This window comes from Lissotriton vulgaris, chromosome 4_1 (assembly GCF_964263255.1).
Source record: "Lissotriton vulgaris chromosome 4_1, aLisVul1.2, whole genome shotgun sequence".
NCBI lineage: Eukaryota > Metazoa > Chordata > Amphibia > Caudata > Salamandridae > Lissotriton > Lissotriton vulgaris.
In genome coordinates, this window is record NC_141691.1 from 1,475,800,273 (window position 1) to 1,475,823,973 (window position 23,701).

At 47.4% G+C, this 23,701-nt stretch overlaps 1 protein-coding gene across 1 annotated transcript in view; it reads right to left on the minus strand.

Moving 5' to 3' along the window:
- The window catches only part of PRKDC (protein kinase, DNA-activated, catalytic subunit), a 2,818,033-nt gene that overhangs the window by 2,367,848 nt on the left and 426,484 nt on the right, over positions 1-23,701 (minus strand). The window contains exons 23-24 of the mRNA XM_086965729.1: positions 22,128-22,218; positions 3,260-3,423 (exon numbers count right to left, since the gene is read on the minus strand). Coding sequence (XP_086821855.1) covers positions 3,260-3,423; positions 22,128-22,218 — 255 coding nt within the window. The remainder of the gene's footprint in view (positions 1-3,259; positions 3,424-22,127; positions 22,219-23,701) is intronic.

Here is a 23,701-nt window from a genome sequence, read left to right on the forward strand (position 1 = left end):
CAGCGGCCCAACTGACAACTGTTAACTATTTGACCCACCAACCCAGAGAGGAACCCGCCTACTGCATGGATCATCTGGTCCTTCAAACAGGGGGCTACCGGTGTGCGTTATAAATCAATCTACATCATTTATCCCTAGAGAGACCGACAGCCCCAACAGTCACCCTCTGGAACTCAACCCTACGTAAATTAGGATGGGAGAAGAAAATCACAAGCACTACCACGATGGCAAATAGACAGGGTTGTGACAAGTGGGACTTGATAGGGATCTGCACTGTGGGAGACATATGCACAGCCAGAGGGTTAATTCCATTTACTGACCTACAAAAAAACATATGAATTGGCCCCTACAGAGGCCTTCTGATACCTACAGATCGGACACGCTATCTGGTAGTATTTCCCCCTGATGAGGCCCTACCGGATTAGTCTCTTCTGGAGGACAGACTGTTGGAGGAATGCCTCTCCACCAAAGCAATTTCACTCATGTACTGTAAACTCTTAAAATAATTCCCATGCCACTCTTGCCCAGCTCCGTCAACGTTGGGAAACAGATTCAGAAGACTTGCAGGAGGAGGACTGGGTTGAAGCCCCACCGCACTTCAAGAAGTCACTGTTACACTACGCTTTCGATAAGTACAGTTAAAACCTCTGCATAGAGTCTACATCTCCTGCACTACAGGGGCAACAAAGAGCAGACAGGCACAGGGTGCCTTAGGAAATGTGGACAAGTAGGAACCTTTTTATCATATTTTGTGGGAATGCCCAAACGTCCAAACATACTGCAGTGGGATGTTAACATGAATCAGTGATGTCACCGGTAACATCATAAGGCCCTCGGCCAAACTATACCTGCTTAATATATGGGAAGCCACAGACCTGAATCGAGCAGACAAAATGTGGGCCACGCTAGGCATGATGGTGGCTAAACTTAAAATTGCACAAAAGTGTGGGGGGGGTGCAACAACTCCATCCCCTCCAAGACTGGAAGAGAGACTTGGACTTGTGCATGGTGGTGGAGAGGTCAAGAAACCAGGCGGTGCCCTAATAAATGGGAGAAGGTCTGGGGTAGATGGAATACATATAGATGGAGCCCATGTACCGCCCTGAGATCAAGGGCCTCAGATATGAAGTTGAAGTTAAAACATTTATAAAGCGCTCGTATACCAAGCGGTTTCTTGGCGCGGAGGACGGACAGACCGGAAAGAGCAGGGAGGGATGCCGCCTATTGAGAAAAAGCGTGTGAAAAGAGCTGGGTCTTGAGAGCCCTGCGAAAGATCGAGTAGGAAGCAGCTGTTCTAATACTCAAGGGAAGGGCATTCCAAAAAACTGGGGCCAGGGTAGAGAATCTCATGCCGCCATGTTTTTTCTTCCTAAATCGAGGAACACACAAGAGGAGCTTGGAGGAGGACCGCAGGTCCCTGTTAGGAACATAGGCTGTGATCTTTGAAGCTAGAAATGCTGGCAAGCCGCCTGCTAAAGCCTGGAAGATCAAGCAGCCCATTTTGAACAAAGAGCGTTCAGATAGAGGTAGCCAGTGTAGGGATTTTAGGAGAAGAGTCACATGATGATGTTTGGGCAGTTTAAAAATTAGACGAGCAGCTTGATTCTGAATCAGTTGGAGACGTCGTAGCTCATATGCGGGAGCCCCGTCATATAGAGCATTGCCGTAGTCCAGGCGTTAAATTATCATAGCAAGTCAAATAATTTTCAGAGCTGAAGTGGAGAAAAAGCGAGAGATCTTGCGTATGACGCGAAGCTTGAGGAAACAGGATGATACCACAGCGCTTATTTGAGAGTGCATAGAGAGGTCAGCGCTGACTCTTATCCCAAGAGTTTTAACAGAGGTAGAGGGAGGGGGGGAGGGGGGCCAAAGAGGGGAGCCAGAATGTAGAGAACCAGGGGCTGGAGATGCCACCCATGAGTACTAGCTCGGTCTTATCGGGGTTCAATTTAAGATGATTGGAATTCATCCAGTCCCTGATAAAGAGCATTATAGATTGAAAGTTAAGAGCAGGAGAGGAGGAGAGATTGAAAATGAGTTGGAGGTCATCGGCATAATTAAACACCGTGACATCCAATGTCTGAAGGGCAGAATTGAGAGGAAAGATGTAGAGATGTAGAGATTAAAGAGTGAAGGAGAGAGAGACAATCCCTGGGGTACACCACAGGAGACCGAACGGGAAGGAGCAGAGAAACCAGCCAACTGGACCCCCTGGCGGCAGTTTCCTAGGAATGAGGTGACCCATGCCAAGGCGGTTCCCCGAATGCCCGCGCCCCGGACACGATTGAGCAAGATGGTATGTTCGACCGTCGATATGACATTAACAATATGATAAAAGTGGGGATGATGTATGTGTTGACTTGCACATCAGGCCACTGTCAATAAATATGTATAATAGAATGTTGCCCTGCAAATCAGCTCATATTAACTGCTGGATACAGAATTGAAGCACATTTGTATTACCAGTTACAAACAATTATAAACTAACTAATGTTTGTGGCACAACCAATATATGGTACGTGTTGTTTAACCTCTCTGTTAATAAAAAGGATTTTAAAAACACAATATATAGAAAAATGCCACTGCTGCTACGCCTTTCAATTCAGTAAACAACCAAAGACTTATCAGCTCTTTCTTTATGTTGGTTGCTTTCAGAAGCCTCCATTGCGAAGCAGAAATATGAAACTGCTTGGCCTGTACGAGTGCTTTATAGAAGTAAAATTAATCCACAGTGCTGTGCGTTAAACCAACGACAGGACTTCAAAGGCAGGGTCTTTATCCAGCTGCAGGCATTCTGAAAAGGAGTTCCACAACCACTGTCATTTCACAAAGATGCAGACATTTTGGATACATTTCAGTCTCAAGCGTGAAAAAGGTAACCTTGAACGAAGGATTTATTTTGATTGCGGCTTCATTATGAATTTCTGAAGCCAGAAAAGTTGAAAGGGAGCCGGAACCTGCTCAAAGTAAACGTGTATTCATTCACATTAGTTTTACTTATGGGGTTCTAGAATAAGAACTCTGTTAACGCTATGGGTGCAGAATGTGGGTGGAATTGGGGAATGGTTATGATCTACTGCGTAATAATAAACCATTAAAGTGAGTTGAGGCACTCGCTGGGCAGTATTCATTAGGCCAGGTAATGTAATGTTATGTTCTGTAAACAGGCACTCAGTAACAACAGCACAGTTTGAGACAAACTACAAATGCTTGGCAACATTCTCTGAAACAGTGACAGAAAGAAATAAAATATAAATACTTTAGTCTGCCTGTCGCTGGCAGAAAGCGCAAGCTCTGTGACACGAGGCAGGAACACATCCAGGTAGATGACTGGTTTCATGTCTGCAAAAGGCACCGCAAAATTGAGTCTCTTTTCTGTATCCCAGGACACACATTTCTTCATCATCTCTTCAGAAGTCGCCGCTGGTACATTTGAGGGAAAAATATAAACACATAATAAAGTACTGCAGTCATCAAAGTACATTGCATACCACATTTTGTACAGGCAAAATTAAACGTGTGAAAAGCTGGTGTCTCTAGTATTGATGAAGTGTTCAATAAATAGAGATGAGTAAGTTACTGGCCTTATTTCCAATGGGTACACATCTTGGAGAATATTTTCCTCAGGAGCATGAGAGGATCGGGAATATTTCCTGCCGACTATCAATCACTACTAGCAGTTGGCACTGGGTGACTTTGGTCGCCGATCCACGAGACTCATTCACTGAGGTCATGAATCTAATACGATTTGCGAACATCAGTGACATCACGAGCGTTCGTGAAATTAAGATTGTCATTGACATCAGTTTTGTTAATAGCATTCCTGCAGTCTTGAGGGCCTAGCATATTATATGTAGAGAAAAGTACCAAATGAAAATATATATACACAGCAAATCCCCTAATTTAATCAGACAGGAGGTGGGAGGCTGATAATGAATCCCCAATAATATGCATATTTCCAGGCGTGAGACTTTCCCCGTCCTTCAAGCATTCATGCTTCGTCCCCACCACCAAACATTCAGGGGACAACAGTTTGTGGTGCATAAAGGCCGCAGTTTATTTAAAAACATGGATCATACATCTCGCAACTTACTCGTTGGTCATTCCCGACCCAATATTGACCACTTGTTTTATCTCCATTTCTGGCTGGCAGCACTGCCCCTTCGCAATGGCCCTTTAGCAGGTTATCTCCGTTACTGCTGGTTCTAGGCTACCAACATTGTGGGCGTTAGACCCAGGTCGGGATGCAAGAGCTGTTCAGCTTCCCTGGACCCTTGCTGGCTCCCCATGTCCCTGCCTTGAGGCATCCCAAGGACACTGGCTGAGCAACTCTTCTACCTAGCTTATTATTTTATCTGGGTCCCCTTTTGGCTGCCTCCTCCTCGCCCTCATTCACTGTGCTTACGGCAGTGACGACTGCATTCTCCTGGTATGGGTTCCATGGAGATGAGGTGAGGTCAGATTGTGGCCAAGATCGGTCCCTGCAGCCCTTTTGACCCTCCTGGCAACCCTGCCCCAATAATAGGACGGTTTGTAAATTTTCAAAGGACATGCCCAATCGTTCCGTAACCTGTTTGCGGGCTTTAGCCCCTAAAGCTGCCGGTGGTACAACCCCTGTTAAGGGTTCTGTTAGAACCGGCTGTCTCTAGTTGGCAGAGGTATACACTTCTGACAAATAGGGACACACCTTTTCTAGTCAGGGCAAGGGGATCACACCCTTTGATAACCCCTGCTCACCCCCTTGGTAGCTTGGCAGAGCAGAACAGGCTTATCTCGGAGGCTGTGCGTTAAGCATTTATGACCACATGCAGTAATAAAGTGAATACACTACAAATGGACACGACAGTAGTATTATAAAAATAAGGATTTTTATATAAGGCTTAGCACAAGACCAAATAACGACAAAAATATACACAATCTTAATAAATACTTTTGGAAGGGAAAATAACGGTTCAAATGCGGATGCTTCTTTAGGACAAAGTCTTTTCGTATCAAAGCAATTCTTCTTCTTGGAAACACAGTTCTTAGCAACAAGGTAACCCACACGGGAGCTACACGACGTCGAGGCAAAGTTAATCCAAAGGTTTAGCGTCGACCGCGAGGTGCGCTACGTCGAGCCCGGAGTCACACGGACCCCCAACAACACAGTACCTTGGAAAATGAAGCACACGATGATCAGCGGCGTCGAGCAATCCGGCGTCACGTCTTCGGTGGCGATCAGGCCTCAGCAGTCGTCGATGTCGATGAATCTGTTGCAAGTGTGAGCAGCGCTCACGGCGTCGAGAGGGCACGAGGGCGATGCGATCAGCAGCGGTGCAGACACGAGGTCCCTTGGAGCTGGAGCCGAACTCACTACTCACTGACGTTGCTGCTGGCGTCGATCGGGCCCGGCGGCCGGCGTCGAGGAAGCGGGACACTGGAGCCGTTACTCACTATGTCGAGCTGGATTCGGCGACGTCCGTCGGCGTCGAGATTGCTGGTTCTTTCAGAGGTGCTGGATTCACAGGTTCCAGCAAATAGCACTTTAAGCAGATGAAGTCCTTTAGCCCTGTGACTTCAGCAGGAGACTGGCACTCTTCCAGTCCTTGGAGATTTTCTTAGCAAGCGTGAGAGTACACACACAGTTCCTCTCTCCTGGTTCCTTGGCAAAAATAAAGAAGCACTGCAGGATTCCCCCCAGCAAACAGCACACTGGCAGAAGGGGTAGGCAAGTCCTTAGATCAGCAGGCCTCTTGTCCTTGGTTACAGGGTTCCTTGTCAGAAGTGATCTGATTTCTTAGTTCAGGGGTCCTACTCTTATACCCCTTTTCGGCTTTGATCCCTTTGTCCATGCAGGGGACTTTCCCAACATCCTGGGTCTGTTGTGGGTGGAGCCAGGCAGGAGCACCTGGCTTATTCACTGAGCAGGGCTGGGTCCTCAGACGCCCAGCAGGAGGTGGAGCCAGCATTGTCACTGGCCGGAGCAGAGCTATCGGCCTCCTGGCAGGAGGTGGGGCCAGGATCGTCCATGGCAGGCACAGAGCCATCCGTCGCTTGGCAGGAGGTGGAGCCAGCATTGTATCAAGCAGGGCAGGCTATCAGCAACTACTCTCCCCCTACTCTCAACGCAAATGTCCCACTCATCCCACACTGACTCACTCAGACCTCTGGAGCCACCCAGCTCCTGTCACACACACGCAAGACCAGCAGAACCCAGAAATGGTTAGACAAGAAAATAGACACTTTCTAAAAGTGCTATTTTCAAACCCAGAGTCCAAAAACCATCCACGCCAGCCGATGCGTAATTAAACCCCGAGTTCAGGGATACCAAACTCGACATTGCACCATGCTCCCCGAGCCAACTAGGATCATAGCATTAATAACCCCGGCGGCCCATTCTAACTAATGGAGAGCAGGCTACCTCGCAATAGTGAAGAACGAAGATGGCTGTTGTTCACTATCAGGACATGCCAACTTGGTCAGGCGTGTCCTACCTTATACTTACAACGCACCCTGCCCGTGGGCCTACCATAGGGGTGACTAACGTGGAGTTAAGGGAAGGTTTGAGGGACTGGCAAGTAGGTATACTTGCGCAGCCCGCGTGACAGTACTAGGCTGCACGTGGGTCTCGCAATGACCGACCCGTAGACATTCTTTTACGAGGCCGCTCTTGTGGGTGGCACAACACGTGCTGCAAGCCCACGAGCGGCATTTGGATTTACAAGCCCCGGCACTCCTGGTGCACTAGACTAGGGACTGACAGTAAACCAAATAAGCCAAACATGGATACAATCGATACATCAATTTAACATCGGGAGCACTTGCGCTGTGGCACTGATCAGCAGTGGCACGACGCCCAAAGCATTATCCAGCAAAACATCGTAAAACAGTGGAGGCAAACAGAAAAAATGGAGGAGAGACTCAAGCCAATGATGTCAGGTCTAACAGGTTCCCTGAGGGCCCCTATCTGGCCTGCGTCACAACACCTCCTGGGCGTGAGAGTCCCTCCCCCCATCCTACTAGGCCGTCATGCATCGTCCCATCCCGCCAAACATTCAGCGGACAACAGTTTGTGGTGCATTAAGGCTGCAGTTTATTAAAAAACATAGATCATAGATCTCACAAATTACTGGTTGGTCATTTGCGAGCCAAGGTTGTTTGTTACATATCACACTTATGACTCTGAATATTGTCCACTGGTTTTCCCCCCATTTCTGTCAGACAGCACTACCCCTGCGCAATGGCTCCTTTGGCGGTATCTCAGGTTCTGCGGGTTCTAGGCTTACCCTGCTACTGACCTTGTGGGCGGTCGTCAGACCCAGCCCGGGCTGCAGGTGCTGTTCTGCTTTTGCGGACCTTTGCTGGTCATTCACCTGCTCCCCATGTCCCTGCTGTGTGGCATCCCAAGGACAATTTCTGAGCAGCTCTTCAATTCCGGCTGTCATTGTGTGCTGTCACTTGACCCCCGTGTCCCTGCCTTGAGGCATCCCAAGGACACTGTCTGAGCAGCTCTTCTACCTAGGCTATTCTTTTCTCTGGGTCCCCTTTTTTGCTGCCTCCGCCATGCTGGCAGCTGCCCCTTCCGTCCGTTCGGGAGAAACCCAGCTGCTTTAGCACGCTCACTATGTCAAATAGGAATGTGTCCATGCCTACCCCGGTTAAGTGTGCCCCATCTTCTAAGGGGTAACCTGGTGTCCTGAGGTTGGTCAACCTGTGCTGCACGGAACCTCAGCCATTGGCACTATATATCTTTGTCATGGTAATATTGAGTTTAAGCCTTGACATATGGACTGCCCCATGGTCGACTGCGCATCTCCATACCCTGGGGGCTTCTATCTCAGACCATATAATGTCTGCCGGGTAGATCAACCTTCCAGGACTGCAAGCCTTGCTGTCATTGCCCCTAGCAGCTCTCTCCTCCCCATGCATGCCAGGTCGTTTCCCCCAGGTGAATAGCCCCGGCGTCCGGCACCTCTTCGGTATGAACTGCTTCCTGTACCATGGGGAGCAACTGCTCCCATCTCATGGCCAATCGCCCCTGCCACGTCACTGCCATGTTCTGTAGCCATATCCCCTTGAAGTATTTCTGTGCCGCAGCCCACTGTCTTGCCCACGTGATGCAGGAATGTCCCAGGATCCACACCTTGCGCTGGTCCCCGCTGGACCTTCTGGGAGAGAGACAGTTCAGATCCCGGCAAATGTATTTCTTGAACACGCCAGACACCCACCGGCCCAACTTCCTTATCCACTCAGCCTTGAGCCCCAGGTGTGCTGCAGTGGTTGCCGCCCCTATCCGAAACCAGTGCGACCCAAACTTCTCATGGGGCAACCCAGCCTTCCCCAAGGCCTTCTTCATTACTGCTGTGAATTGAAAATGGCTGAGGTATGACCCATCCCCATGTGAGAACAGAGGCCCAGCTGCGTGGGCTCCTTGTCTCATATACTCCCACAAGAGGCATATCAGGCCGCAAGCCCTGTCCTCTATGCAGTCCATCCTCGTGTGTTTTCCTCTGCCCTCTTGGTCAGTGTTTGATCTTCTGAGGTGCACAATCACATACCCCTTCCCCATGCATATGTCCTCTGTGTACACACATGCTGTACCCGGGGTCCCATTGGCTGGAGCCGCCAGCTCACTAATCCTGTAAGCCCAGAAGAAAGCCAAGGCAAATGACACTATGAACACCACCACCTCGTGGTGTCCTGTACATATCCCTAGTTGCGTGTCCAGTACAGCCTTCAGTACCTCGTAGACAATGGGTCTCCTCCTATCCGGTGCCCTGAGTTGCAGCCTCCCCCAGCCTTTTATTGCTGACCCACAGTAAAAGGACCCCGTTGTGACCCTTCCCGTTGTCAATTTGGCGAAGTTAGCCACAACTCCATGGTCTGTTTGTGCCCAGGATTGGGTTCCCGTTCCTGAAAGCCCATTCTAAGAAGGCACTACCTCTGTCTGGATAACCCTGCTCAGGTATTTTGTCCCAGTCATGCTTTTAAACACCTCGCTGCACTTACGGTATCTTATCGCAGTTTTTGGGGCCAATGCATTGTCCACCATCAGTGCTATTCCAGGTCCATAAGGTTCCAGAGGTATCTCCGGTACTGGAGTACTGTTCTGCATGCAGTGCCAGAGCCCTGAATTTGTCCCACTGAAAACGAGAGAGCGCACCAGCTTTTGAGTTTGCTACCCCTTCAATGTGCCTTGCCCTCATCGCTATGTTCTCCTTCAGTTGCCATCCCACAAGCTGGAGCAGTAGCTGTACCCCTGCTGGGCATTTTGCAGTCCCCAGGTTTATCGCCTGTACCACTGTGTGATTGTCTAACCACAGAGTGATCTGCCTGTTTGCCAGTCTGTCTCCCCATATTATAAAGGCAACTATAATGGGAAAGAGCTCCAAGAGTGTGATGTTTGCTGGCATCCCTAGTGTGCCAGCTGTCTGGCCACTTGTCCGCCGCCCATGATTCTCCCAGTATTGCCCCAAAACCATGGCCCGCTGCAGCACCTGTGAACAGCCATGTAAGATTTGGAGAAGTTTGGAGAAGTTTGGAGAAGACCTCCGATTTGAGGCACACATTAAGAAACTGACGGGGGGCTGCTTCGGCACACTTAAGGCACTACGGAAGTTTTTCCCTTATCTTCCTTCTACAGCAAGAGAGTCAGTAGCGAGAGCTTTAATTCTCTCGCACCGAGACTATGCCAACCCCTTGCTGAGTGGCTCCCCGGCCTTTCTGGTGGGGCGTCTCCAGGTAATCCAAAATGCCACCTCCAGACTCTTATGCAACATTTCTAGCCGTGTGAGTGTAAAGATCCATTTGCAGAGACTGCACTGGTTGCCAGTACCGCAACGGATCATTTTTTAAATCCTCACACTGACTTACAAAGCTATAAATGGACAAGGTCCGGCTTACTTGAGGAAACGATTCAGTCACTACTCTCCCAACAGACCTTTGCGCTCTGCCGCCCAACATCTGCTGCAGGTTCCACGTTTTCGGCGCTCCCGGCTGGGGGGGGGGGGGGGGAGTCGATTGCGGTCAGAGCAGCATCCGCCTGGAATGACCTTCCTTTGTTTCTGCGAGCTCCCCTGAACTTTGGTCCTTTTAAAAAAGCTCTGAAAACCCATTTGTTTAAGATGGCCTTTTAGATGTTCCCCGGTTCGGTTTTTCTTCCTTTCTTTTCATTCTGCGCCAGGATAAGGTAGTAATTGATCACGTAATAAAACAGCATATAACATAACATGACATAACATAAGATAACCAGTCTTCCTCCACATGAGTGTGCCACTGAATTTGGCTAGGAATGTATCCCACTGCTTTAGCTACTCATTAACCCCTTGTGCGAGTCGCGCCCCATGGTGTTTTTTTGTCATGTCCCCGGTCAACCAGGCCATTTGCCTAATGAAAGGACGCCCAGCGGGGATTACCTAGTTGTCGAAGTTCCGATTCCCCACTAGCTGCATCAGGTCCCCCACATTCACCTAATTTTTCTATTAGCAATTGCCTTATGATTTGTCTTAGATCCCTCCACTGAGTCTAGTTCAATCCCAAGGAAGGATAGCCTGGTGACTGGGCTCTCAGTTGTTTCTGGTGCTAGCGGGACTCCCAGCTCCTCTGCCATTCCCCAAACCGCCATACAAGGGCCTGGCATTTCCCTGTGTCTGGTTTGTCAATGAACAGGAAGTTGTACAAATAACGTATGTGCCCCCCGGCTGGGTGGGGTGACTCCAGTTCCGATTCCAAGGAGCTGCTGAAGGTCTCAAAGTAGGCCCAGATCTCTGTATTGAGGTGAATGTATGACATTGTTCTGCATTCTGTCCATCAACTGTTGTCTTTGCATTTGTCACCCCGAGTGGGACGGGTATGCTCAGACGTGAGTCCCGTGCTCTCCACGCCACTGGAGTCAAGCTATCCTGCCTGAAGACGGCTGATAGCCAGTAACCGGTCCTAGGATGCTTTATTCCGGTCCAGGGAAGACATGGCTTGGCAGTTCGGGATGGACTGTTCCCATGAGGCACAGGGTCAAGGCTGATTTGCATGTGGCCATGTCTGAACTGGGGTGGTGTGGTGAGCAAAAAAACGATGGATTTAGGCCCAGATCTCTGTACTGGGTGAATGTATGACATTGTACTGCATTCTGTCCATCAACTGTTGTTTTTGCGAAGGTCTCAAAGTAGGCACTCGAGATTGCACACTCCAATGGTAGGCATTTGTCACAATAATAAACCCCATCTAGTTGAAATCCCAACAAGTGGTAGCTCTGCGGGTGTACTGGTAACAGGCAGAAAGCAGATTTGATATCTGTTTTGGTCAGCAGGGCTACCCTGTCTGCCCGCTTGATCAAATCCACCACCTCCTCTAGGGCGGCAGATGACACTGAACAGCTATCTTGTTTCAACCAGTCATTTTCTGAATCTCCTTGGGGGTATGACACAGTGTATTAGGGGGTACTTCCCAGCCTACTTCTTTGGTACTACCCCCAACGGAGACACTATAAGGTTCTCCAATGGGGGACTGCTGGAGGGGCCGGCCTCTCCCCAAAGCTGGATTTCCTTCCCCACCTTCTGCCTGGCTACTTCTGGGTTGGCTCATGGATTTTAATTTTCCGCTCTGTCGCTGGGCTAAGGGGCTTCTGTGAAACCACCTGCCAGTAGTTGTCTCGCCTTTATCTTGGGGTATCGGTGCAGAAGCTGGATCAATCTCCTGCCTCTGATTGGGGTGGGGGTTGTCCCTTCTGTCTCCTGACACCCACAGCAGAGGGCGCCCCTACCATACCCTGACACTTACTGCTGCCGCCCTCTGTTCTCCCCTGCTCTTTTTACTTACTTGCAATGAAGTGCTGGATATGCGCCGTCTTAGTTGCTACAGCTGTATTTAAATCTGAAGGCATACCCTCACTTACACTAATCTTAGTCATACTTTATAGCAGGCTGCAGTGCGTCCTTTCCCCCACCTTACCCCCAGGGGGGCCTCTGGCTTTGGTGCCCTGCGCGGAACCCTCATGCTTACCCTTAAAAATGAGGGACGAAAACTGTTTTCGTGCAAACCAGACCCCTTCCCTTGCAGCCACCTTGTGAATTGTGAAGCCTATGTCCTGGTGATCCCATTCTATGTTTGGCCATGTGGATAAGTTACTTACCTGTAATCCTAGTTCTCTTCCAGGGGTATCCTCCTTCTGTCAGGACCCCTGGTTAATTCAGCTCTATCTTATTTCTGATTTCGACAGAAAATACTTCTATTTTTGGGTTAAAATCCTTTTTACTTCAACGTCTTTTTAGTAGTGAAGTACTTTTCTACTGTTTTTGAGAGAGTTGCGCATTGTTTTTTAGTCGGAAATGCCCTCTCTTTTTGACCCTTGCCCTTCCTGTGGCAAGAAGGCGGCTAAAAAAGACTCACACCCTGTCTGTATTTTATGCCTACCTTCTGATCAGGATTCCAAAACCTACCAACATTGCCAGCTGCTGTCCAAAAGAACTCTGAAGGACAGGGAGAGCATTCGGCTCTATGGGCTGGCTGAGAAGAGAAGATTTCCTTCCAGAGGCATGTCGCAGTTGAAGAAGAGGTAGGAGAGAGCATCCACTCCATCTAGAAGTAAGATTCCAGTGTGCTCTCCATTGGCGTCGGGCTCTGCGCCTCAAAACCCTTCTTCAGCATCGAAAACATCAACTAGAAGACCATCGATGGTTGGCTCGCCGTCGAGAGAACACCAGTCGTCTTCAAAAACCGCAGGTACATCGATTCCTCCGCTGTCGACAACTGGGTGACGATCAGCGTCGAGGAATCGCTCTCCGTTGAAGCGGGCTCGCCCAGCGTCGAGAGGCAGATCTCAGTCATCGCTGTTGATGCGGCGTTCGACGTCGAGACAGGCTCCGCCGTCGCAGGGTCACCAGCGATCGGCGTCGAAGCACACATCTCCGTCGGCATCAACCAGGCAACTGTCAACGTCGAGACCAGCTCAGCCATCGCAGGGTCATCGGCGATTAGCGTCGAAGCACATCTCTCCATCGACGTCAACCAGGCAACGATCGACGTTGAGAAACTCTTCATCACCCCTGTCGGCGTCCAGGCGGCGTACAACGTCAAAGACTAGATCCTCATCGATGTCGAGGCATTCAACGGCAAGACCAAGGGTGAAATACACTAAACGTCGTTTGACGTCGAGACGGAGATCTCAGTCAACGGCGAGAAGTTTCTCCCACTCTACCCCATGGGCTTCTAACAGGCAATCAGCGTTGAGGGAACGATCGACGTCGAGGAGGATTTCTCAGTCGAATTGTTCATTGTTGAGGTCTCCCGCACGCTCAACCTCACAGGCAAGGTCTATGGGCTCCAGGCATTCGACGTCAAACCATACAACGTCGAAGCACACAGATGTCGAGGAGGCGATCAGGTTCTGGGGTCTCTCCAGTAATGGTGACACAGTCTGTCAACGTCAAGGCATTCGCCGTCGACGTCACATCGCGACGAAGGTCGTGCTCCAGAAGACGCAGAGTGTCTTCCTACTCTAATCGGAGCTCACCCTAGACGATTGCATCATCACGCAGTGCTTCTGCTCGTTCACAGGAGCCTGTAAGATCACCCCCAAGAGGTTCTCCAAGGAGGCAGCGAGCTCCTTCTATACATCTATCAGGTCATACTCAACGGCCTGCGGTATACTCCAGCCCACTGCATAGATCTCTCTTACAGCGCCTGGTGCAAGAAGCCAACAAATCACTCGCCAATCGCACCAGTGAACATTGAGGCAGATCCCCTGAACGCAGATCAACACAGGGGCATCCCAAAAGGCGGTGTACACCGTCTTGGTCGTCCTCCTCAACACATTCATCCAAGAGGGATTACTCTCCTACCTTGACGGATAGCCCCCCTTCCAGAGTGTCATCCATTGACAATGTGAACACTTTTCATAATGTTCTTAAAAGAGGAGCTCAGAAGCTGGGCATTACCATGTCAGCTACTCAGACGACCAAGTCCATTATTTTCGAGACTCTCCATCAAAGTCTGTGGCAAGACCATTGCTTCCTTTGGTTCCTGGGATTATTGACAGTAATGGATGTCTTCCTAGCCCCATCATCGGCTAAAGCAGCTCCACCACATATCGTAAAAAAAATATAAGCCAGCTGTATTGGATCCTCTTTTCCTTAGATTGGACCCACCTCTGTATTCTGTTATTATTGCAGCAGCAAAGAAGACACATGCAGTTGCATCTTCCTCCTCCGCTCCTCCGGATGAAGAGAGTAGAGCACAAGATTCTTGGGGACGGAAGGCTTGTGGCTCGACAGCTTTTCTTTACAAGTGTCCAACGCTGTGGCCCTGTTGGGTCGGTTTGAGAGATCCCTGTGGGATTCACTGGAACTCTTTAAAGAAAAACTTCCAAAGGAAAATCAACAGGACTTCTCTGAATTAATTCAAGAAGGTGCTCTGGTGGCCAACCAGGTAATCAGCACGGCAGCAGATGGTGTATCTCTAGCAGCTCACTCGTATGCACATGGCATATGGATGATCCTCCTGGTTGCATCTTACTCCATTAAAAACCTGATGCACAACAGCGCATACTAAATTTCCCTTTTTCTGGCACTTTACTGTTTGGGGCCCACACAGATGAAGAAATGGCGAGAATGAAGTCCTACTGATGTTACCATCATTGTCATGGAGTACGTCTATAAAGGCACAGGCAGTTTCTACAGGGCTTTCAGTAGGACTACTGTGAACTACCTGGATCTCACTGTGTATATTGATAAAGATGGAATGATACAGACTAAACTGTTCAGAAAAGAGACGGCGGGGAACTCCACGCTCTTTGCCACTAGTAGTCATCCTCGCCAATTAATTGAGAGTATCCCTTACGGAGAATTTTTAAGGTTAAGGCGGAATAATTCCAACGATGATGATTTTAAGAAGGCAGCGGATGCTAGCCTTCAAAGATTCAAGATTAGGGGCTACAGAGATGGTGTTTTAGCTCGTGCCTATGAAAGAGCTAAAAAGATGAAGAGAAAAGATCTGTTGAAACCTAAGAATACAGAAAAATCCAGTAATGGGGCGTTTCGCCTCATCACTACCTTCTCACAAAATGCGGGGCAAATTAAGAAGATATTCAAAAAGAATTGGAATATCTTAATGTCCGATAACATCATTAAAGCTGACTTACCCACCAACCCGTTAGTCACTTTTAGGAAGGCCAGATCTCTTAGGGATCATTTGGTTTCTAGCCATTACTCTGCTCCTGAAAGAATCTCTAAATTACCTACACTTAGTGGTTTTTACCCCTGTGGCCGGTGCAAGGCATGTAAATTTAGTAAGCGGACTCTTACTTTTAAGATACCTGTTCTGGCAATTCCTAAAAAAATCACGAAATTCTTGACATGTTCCACGCCCTATGCGATTTACTGCCTCACCTGCCCTTGTGGTTTGAACTACATTGGCAGCACGACCAATGCAGATAAACTGAGAATTTTAGAGCATATGCGTGCCATTGCCAAGAAAGACGAAACCTACCCTGTAGCTAGGCACTTCGAGAGGATGCATAAAAGTAACAGGGATCTGTTATCTTATACTTGTCTCGATAGTGTCCCGGCCAATATCAGAGGAGGTGATCGTCTCCTCAAACTTAGACGGTTGGAATCCAGGTACATAATTGATTTACAGAGCAAAAATCCCAAAGGCCTGAACATGCATGAAGAGCTATCTGTACACTTGGGTTAAGCAGACTTGCACAGTCGTCATATATTCATATTTTGTCTATTTTTTATTCACTGCATCATTTCAACTGTTTCTTTCCTAACTTAGAATAATCTGGACTATTATAGAATCAATGATTTTGAACATTCAACTTGGCTAATATATTGTTAATGCAGAGATGTCATTTGGTCATGTACATACATAGTTTCTCTCAGGCTTATATCTTTGCCCATCCAGGGCGAGATCCTTACACATTGATATCCATGAAGTGTGATAACTTTGATACAGTATTAACAGCATCTGTGCTTGAATTTCTGCAACTGTTTCATTTGTGCACTCTACATTGGTAGATATGGCACGTGATTGTCATCTTGGATGACGGGACTATCTCTCTTGAGTGTCATGTAATAATTTTTGTTGACTCACTATTGGATATGTTATGCCTGCTTGAGTGCCCATCGCGGGCTATATTTTACGAGAGTTACAGAGTTGGACTGTCTGTGCCCATCCCGGGCTGTATTATTTATGAATTAGAAACCAGGCATTATCGCTTTTATGTGTGTTGTCGAGCCATGCTATTTACATATTTTTACGTATGTGTATACGTTTATCTGCATGATTATGTATACCGTCTTAATATGGCGGCCATTCACGACAATAATACTGCAGTCCTTCTTTGTTTGTGATTATGCCAAATGACGTCTTTTTAAAGAGACGAGCGTCTATGCTCTTTGCACAATTTGACAAAGCCCTATGGCGAAACGCGTCTTTGCTGTTTAGTTCCTTGAAATAAATCTGTTGCGGAACTACCCAGTGCATGTGCTACTTTCCTTTGGATACATTGTCCGTGGATGTTTGGAGCTGTGATTTCGTAAAGGGCACACCCCCGTTTTGTGTGCACCCGCTCACGAGTGCAACTGGCTGGTGTTCGGTAGCTGTGGAGATATATATATATATATATATACATATACATATACATATATGGTTTTCACATATATGTGATGTGTTTCCGGGGTCCCGCACATAACCCGGAATATTCATGTGCTTATGACTATTGATGAGGATCCCCTGGAAGAGAAGTGGGGAATACTCAATCAAACTGTGGAATTATCTCCTTTTGAATTCCCCCCAGGTGCAAGACTGAATCTGGAACTTTTCCAGCAATTGCCCCTTGTTGCCGACAGGTGGCACCATTGTACTTCACAGTGGCATTGCATGGCACAAGAGTGATGCCACAGAGCTGTATAGGCATTACCCCTGTACACTCACATCTGATTTCTGATCAACTCCTACATGGCCTCAGATGCTGATCAGCTAAATTAGACTGCAAACCTGACAGCGGGTAAAGCCTAACTTGGGACATTTTTAGAATCCTAAAAAGTTCACTCAGCATAACAAGAAGAGGGAGGGTGGTTAGGAATCTCTAGTTCGATATTATATCCATCAGAAAGAGTGTTACCAAAGATAATCTGGTTGTTCTTTTGATGGATACTTCTAGCTGCAGACAAGTCGCCTTCTGAATAGTACATTCCTACAGAAGTTGAAAGGCCCTTTCTGCAGACCTGAGATTTGAGGCAGTAATGCCTGATGAAGGTATGGGTAGACAGCCATGTGGCTGCCTGGAAAATGTCCAGCACTGGAAGACACATAGCCAGTGCTGTGGTGGTTGCCTCGGTCCTGGTAAAATGCGAACAAAGACACCCAGAAAGCTCCTTCCTGCCCATAGCATAGCAGGTTTTCATGCAAGGACAATCCACCTAGAAAGGGCCACCTCGGAACTGCCCTTCCTTAATTAAAACCAATTAAAACAAATAAAGTTTGTCATCCATCCAGGGTTGCTTCAGTGCACTTAAAAGTTAAAACCAGGTGCTCTGTTCAGGTTCAACCAGCGAAATAAAGCAGGGAGAGTGGTGGACTCGCACATTGAAGGGTATTACCACTTTTGGTAGAAAGGAAGGATGAGTCTGTAGCACCACTTATCAGGGAAGAGGGTGATATATGGAGGTTGCCCTGATATTGCCTGCAGCTCACAGACACTGTGTGATGATGACGATGATGATGATGATGATGAGTAACACTGCTATAATGGTCAGAATTAACAACAGCACATTGGCTCGAAGGGCGTGTAAGTCAAGAAAGTAAGGCCCATGTTAAGGCCACTCTCATAGAGGCACAAACACAGAATACTACAGCCACATTGAGGCATATTAAAGGGTGCAAGAGGAAACATATAAGTAAGCCTATTTTTAAGGAATTCATCACAACTGGTGATTCGAATAACAAAGGGTGTCAAGCAGATGCAGAAAGGTCAAAAGGGTCAACAAACAACCTTTAATTGCATTGTTCCTCCTCCAAAGCCTTGCTGGGCATGAGATAAAGGAAACATTAGAACATCAGCAAACTTATTTTGAAGAGAATCAACTTGATGGCATGCACTCCAGGCCACGAACCTCACCCAATGACCAAAATACATGAACTTGGTAGATAGGTGCCAAGCTGCAAGAATAAGAGTTGGGAAGGCACACAGGAGACCAGGTGGAATGAGTCTCCCAAGGAGCATAAAGGCAGAAATTCCAGTGCACCGTATTAGTGACACTGCCCATTCAAACGTGAAATAAATCCATGCAACATGCATCTCACTGGGCAAAGAGTCCTTATATCACCTGGGTGCAGGCACCCTTCATAGTCTACCAGGCATGGTCTGTTGAGTTCTTCTGCCGTGCTATTGACAAAGCTGGTTAGATGGCTGGTCGTCAGACAAATCCCTTAAAAGTTGAGCCATGGCCACAGTCTCAATGCCTCCAGGCACAGAGCCCACAATACCACACAGCCCCGCTTGTTGCAGTACCACAATGTGGTTGTCTTACCCATCAGGATCTGGAGCAGCTTCCCAATGATGGATGAGAGCAAGGCCTTCATTACCAACTAAATGGCACAGAGCTCCAGATGATTGATCTGGTTCTTCTGCGCCACTGTGACCAAAGACCGCGGACTTCCCCCTTCCCCAGATAACTGCCAAGAGACAATGCATCCATTATTAATGTGAGTTCTGCACGTACCACAGGTCAACAACCACTGAAGTTGCAGAGCGGCCTCTTCAGAAATACAGCTGTCGTCTGAGAAGCAATGCCATTACTGGGCCAATTGCAGGCAGGGGACGCACCCCTAATCCTGCAAGAACCAGTGAACACAATGGACCACTAGGATACATAAGGCTGAGAAGCCTCAAAATTGTCCATGCCAGAAATCAGGAGTGAGCCAAAATATTGATATCATAATCAAATTGTTCAGGACTCGCTGTGGACAAGGAAAGGCCTTGAAATTTCAAGTTCCAGGATCTCCCCAATGAAGAGAATTCTTTTGGTTCGATAAACCTGTGGGTTGCAACTGGGATATCAGCTCATTCCAGGAGAATCTCTGGGATAACATCAGTGACACAAATGCCTGTAGGTGTGCTGCAGTGAGCCTTCAAGAGCAAGTCATCTAGATTCCTGAAATCCGAGTATCCTCACATGCAAAGCTGGGATGCAACCCTGTCATCACCTTCATAAACATGCAGGAGCCTCATGTGAGGCTGAAGGGCAGATCAGCAAACTGAAAGAGGTCGGCCTCCAGCACTAACCAAAAAAAAAAGATATGTGGGAATGCAAAAAGCGCAAATGAAAGTACACACCCTGCGAGACCAAGGACGCCCATCTAGTCCTTTGGAACCAGGGCAACAAGAACTTAGGCCAAGGTTGACTTCTTGAACTTGTCTTTCTTTAGAAAAGTGTTGAGTACCTTAGAGTCTAATTTAGGCATGAGACTTCCGTTCTTGATGGACACCAAAAAGTAAAAAGAATAATGCCCTCTGCCAATCTCCATTTCAGGAACTCTCTGTATGGTCCCGCTGGTCAGCATTGACTGAGTTTCCTGGGCAAAGATGGAGGCCGAATCCGCGGATATCTGGAGAAAAATGTGGAGGAGCAGCAGCAGAAGTAAAGGGGGAGTATAACTATCTTTAACAACCTGTAACACCCTGCTGCGCTCTGAGGTAATTGCATGCCAGCTAGGCAGGTAAAACAAATTCTGCCTCCTATCGGCAGTGCACACCCAAGGGAAGGGGAATCAAAGTAGCTTGGTTACATTCGTGGAAGGCAACGATGAGGCTGCTGCCCATGGCCTCTGCTACCACATCCTCGGGACCCATGAAAAGGCTGTATGGTCCTTCGTCACGGCTACCTTTGAAGATATGCAAGACCCCAAAAGTTTCCTCTTAATATCCAGTATTGTTGGTAGAATTAACAGATGGGGATAACAAACTTAAATAAAAGGATACAGAATGGCTCTTTTTGAAGTGCTCCAGCATAGAATCAGCTTGGTCTCTAAAGCACCTTTAGCAGTTAAATGACAGGTATATAAGGAAAGCCTGTACATCCCCAGAAAAATCTGTGGTTTATAGCCAGGCATGATATATATTTACCACACTGATGTCTATAGGATGACCAGCACAGTCCGTAGTATCTAGACCAGTTCTCAGTACACACTTAGTTGTGTCCAATCGGTCTTGATTTGCTTGAGCATTTCAGAATTCCACTGGAATGGCATGCATTAAGCAGCCAGACAGTATTCAGGGGCCTCAGGCAAGACTGGATGAGAAGACCGTTTAAGCAAACGCATCTTTGTGCTTTGATTCCATATCTGGTGAAGCAGTGGGGAATGCACTGAGGTTTACCTTGCTGGTGGAAGCCTGAACAATCAAACTCTAAGGAGTCAGCTGCTGGATCAGAAAATGCAGGACTTCCATGGGCAGGCATTTGACACCTAGCCACAAGAAGACTTACTTCAGAGTTGAAACAAGGCTTGTACCAGGTTGCTTTTAATGTTTGTGTCAAAGCTTTGTTAAAAGGCAGCAAGGTGTCTTAAGTAGCAAGCCCACGCTGCAAGATCTCCAAAAAGTATGCTGTGGTATCTACTGTGTCAGCTGAAGTTTCAAACGTTCTGCAGAACTGCATAAAAGACATTCTCCTCTGCAGGGTACTCCAGTGGGAAGTCAGACTGTTTCAGAGGAAGTAACGAATCTACTGACATTCTATAAATATAAGCAAGCACCAATGTAATCGGGGAAAGTAAACTTTTCACCTCCTCATCATCATCATTGTTGTCATGTAGACTGTTTTCAAAGCCCTCTGAAACAAAACATGGTCCTCTAGGAAGTTGTGGTGTAGAGGAAGTAAAACTGCCTTTTAATTCTCCCAAATCATGGGCTCCGCTTTGGTTATCTCATAACAAGACATTGGCAGAGGATGGCACTCCATCTACTCTGGACCAAAAACGTGTGTCTGAAGTGGTTTTGGAGTGGGTGCCACTGAAATAGAGGCCAGTGCTGCTGAAACCAAGGCTGGCACGGACATCAACGGGCATGGCATTCAGTGGAGATGTGGCGGTATAGGCCAGTGCTGGCTGGAGGCAGAAAAGGGGCCAAACAGGGTTAGTCTGAGCTGGGACACTGTCCACCACAGAAAATGGACTGGGGATCTCTGCAGTTCCATGGGGCCAAAAGGTGCTCCAGAAGGAATTGGAATCACCTGCAAAAGTAGCAGCATAGTTCCTTTAAGGCTGCAGGGTCAACCACAGCCCAAGAAAGCATGCCAGGACCATTCAGGGTACAGGCATTGAGTCAGAAAAGGTAGGCATTGAGTCAGTTAAGATGGGGGAGTCCGATACTTCGAGAGTAGACTTTATGACATCTCACTGGAGAAGGAGTCACAGTATTGAGAAGAGTCTGCTTGAACTTCTTGTATTTGTGGGAGACTTTGTCCATAGACTTTGACTTACCTGGCGACAGCGGCTTGGAACGGGACCTGCAACTGAAGCAACTCCACGACTTTGAATGAAAGAGTTCATGGCTTGATGCATGATCTGCCCAGTTTCTTGTGATCTAAGATGTACAGTTTTGCCTTCTGATCCCTGGGTGTATCGCTTGGGTGTATCAAGGAGCATTAGTCACAGAGCTTTGAGTCATTATTATGCAACAAAAAAACAGGCAGACATTGTGCAAATCTGTGACCAATATCTGCTTCTATGCCATGGCATCGCTTGAACCCTGTGGTCTTCGGGGGGGGGGAGGGGGGAAGACATTTTGCTTGGCATACAGTTGTGCAAGGGACTGTTTTAGAGTTGGTAAAACACTAAGAAAAGGTTTTTAAAGTTTAACTCTGGATCTACGCTAAAGGGCACGGAATGAAAGGAAAAGATATCAGCAAGGAGGAGTGGCACCTATATATGGCTCCGTGATGTCACTTTCAGGGTGGTGTGCTGTCGCCATTGAGTTTGATGGCACCACCCTGTTGGTGCACTGGAGAAAATCCTGGAAAAGTTCTGTATCTAGGGGGTGGAAACTCAAAATTTTAGGAATCTATGGTTAGAAGGTTAGAAGTAGAACAAACAGCCTAAGGAGTAGTACACACTTAAGACTTAGAAGATTTAAATTGGATGAAACTCACCAGTAACTAGGCCCCGGTTAATTTGCCCTCCTAAAGAACCAAGGAGGCGGACAACTCGAAGTCTTACATCTGCCAAAGTGGAACCTTCTTCCTAGAATCAGAAAAAAATATATAAAACAGCTGTATGTATTGCTGAAGCACATAAAGAGCAGTAAACAGGGGTGCGTCACAGTTACCAGCTACCACAAAGTCTGTTATCATCCAGTTTGAATTAGGGCTGGGCGTAGTTTGTGAAGTAGCACTTCGCGAAGTTACGCAAAGTGCACTTTGCACTACGCCAGCTATGCGTAGCACTACGCGAACTGCGCAGTAGTATGTTCGCACTGTGCAAGATGCCGTTTTCAATGATTGCACAGTGCGGATAAGCATCCGGCACTGTGCACTTATTGAAAACGGCATCTTGCACAGTGCGAACTGTAGTTTTCTTGCGCTCGAGGAGATTTTTCCTCGAGCGGCAGCTTTCTCAACGCGGACTGGTAGTTTCTCCTCGTGAGAGGTCGCGAGCAATGAGAATCCAGACCTCCCCACGTTGAGAATCTCGCAGGGAGGTTTAGCTTTCACGCTCGCGATCGGCAACTTGATGTTGCTGATCGTGAACGAGGAAAAAGTCTCGTCAGGATGTCATTTTACTTGCTCGCGGTCGCCAACTTGACGTTGAGGACCGCAAGCAAGCAAAAAATGACCGCTACGCGTGTTCGCACTGTGCTACATGCAGTTCGCGTAGTGCGAAGTTGCGCAAAGTTTGCAAACTACGCGAGCATAGGGTAGTACTTTGCCCAGGCCTAGTTTGAATATCCTGTCCATAGGGAACCAAGCTCAAACGATGTAGCTTTAGATCTCCTTGTGTTTGTTTTAGATTTATACACACAAAAATGCATCCCCAGCCACTTTGAAAACTAGTTCTCGCAACATTCAGACCCAATGAAGATTAAGTTATAAAAAGGCAGAATACAAATATGTTTAAAAAGCATATTTGTTACTCAAACATCAGAACTCCATGATTGGTTGAACCCAACATAATGAAAAAGCATATAATGCAGACCACGTACACAGTATTAAAAATGAAGTCAAAGTAACATGTGGTAGGAATGTGCGAGAATTGGGGAGTTCTGGTGTGACAAAGGATACAATCTATCCAGGGTAATAGACCCAAAAGCAAAGACAGATATTAATTACTCAGTATATGTGGGATCATTCACCGCCAAAATGCAGGAAGATGCTCTGTAACATGGGCTTAAGGGTAGCTAAAAGAGATATAGCTAGTTGATGGGGGAGAATGCAGGCAGACAGATTCAGGGTATACTGACAGAATATGGACTGGTGTTTAAGGCCAAGAGAGAGAGATATACAAGAGTAGGAGATGCCCATCAAGATAAGGGGTGAATGGTGAAAATTCCAGGGAATATTGTGTTATAAACAAGCTATTGATTTTGAAGAAGGTGTACGGTGACTATTACATCCATTATTTGTGGCTGTAACTACTCAGTATGGACAAATAAAAAAACGAGATTCCTGAGAAATCATAAGAAAGTGTTTTTAAAAACATGACATCAAAGTAGGCTCCAATTAAAATC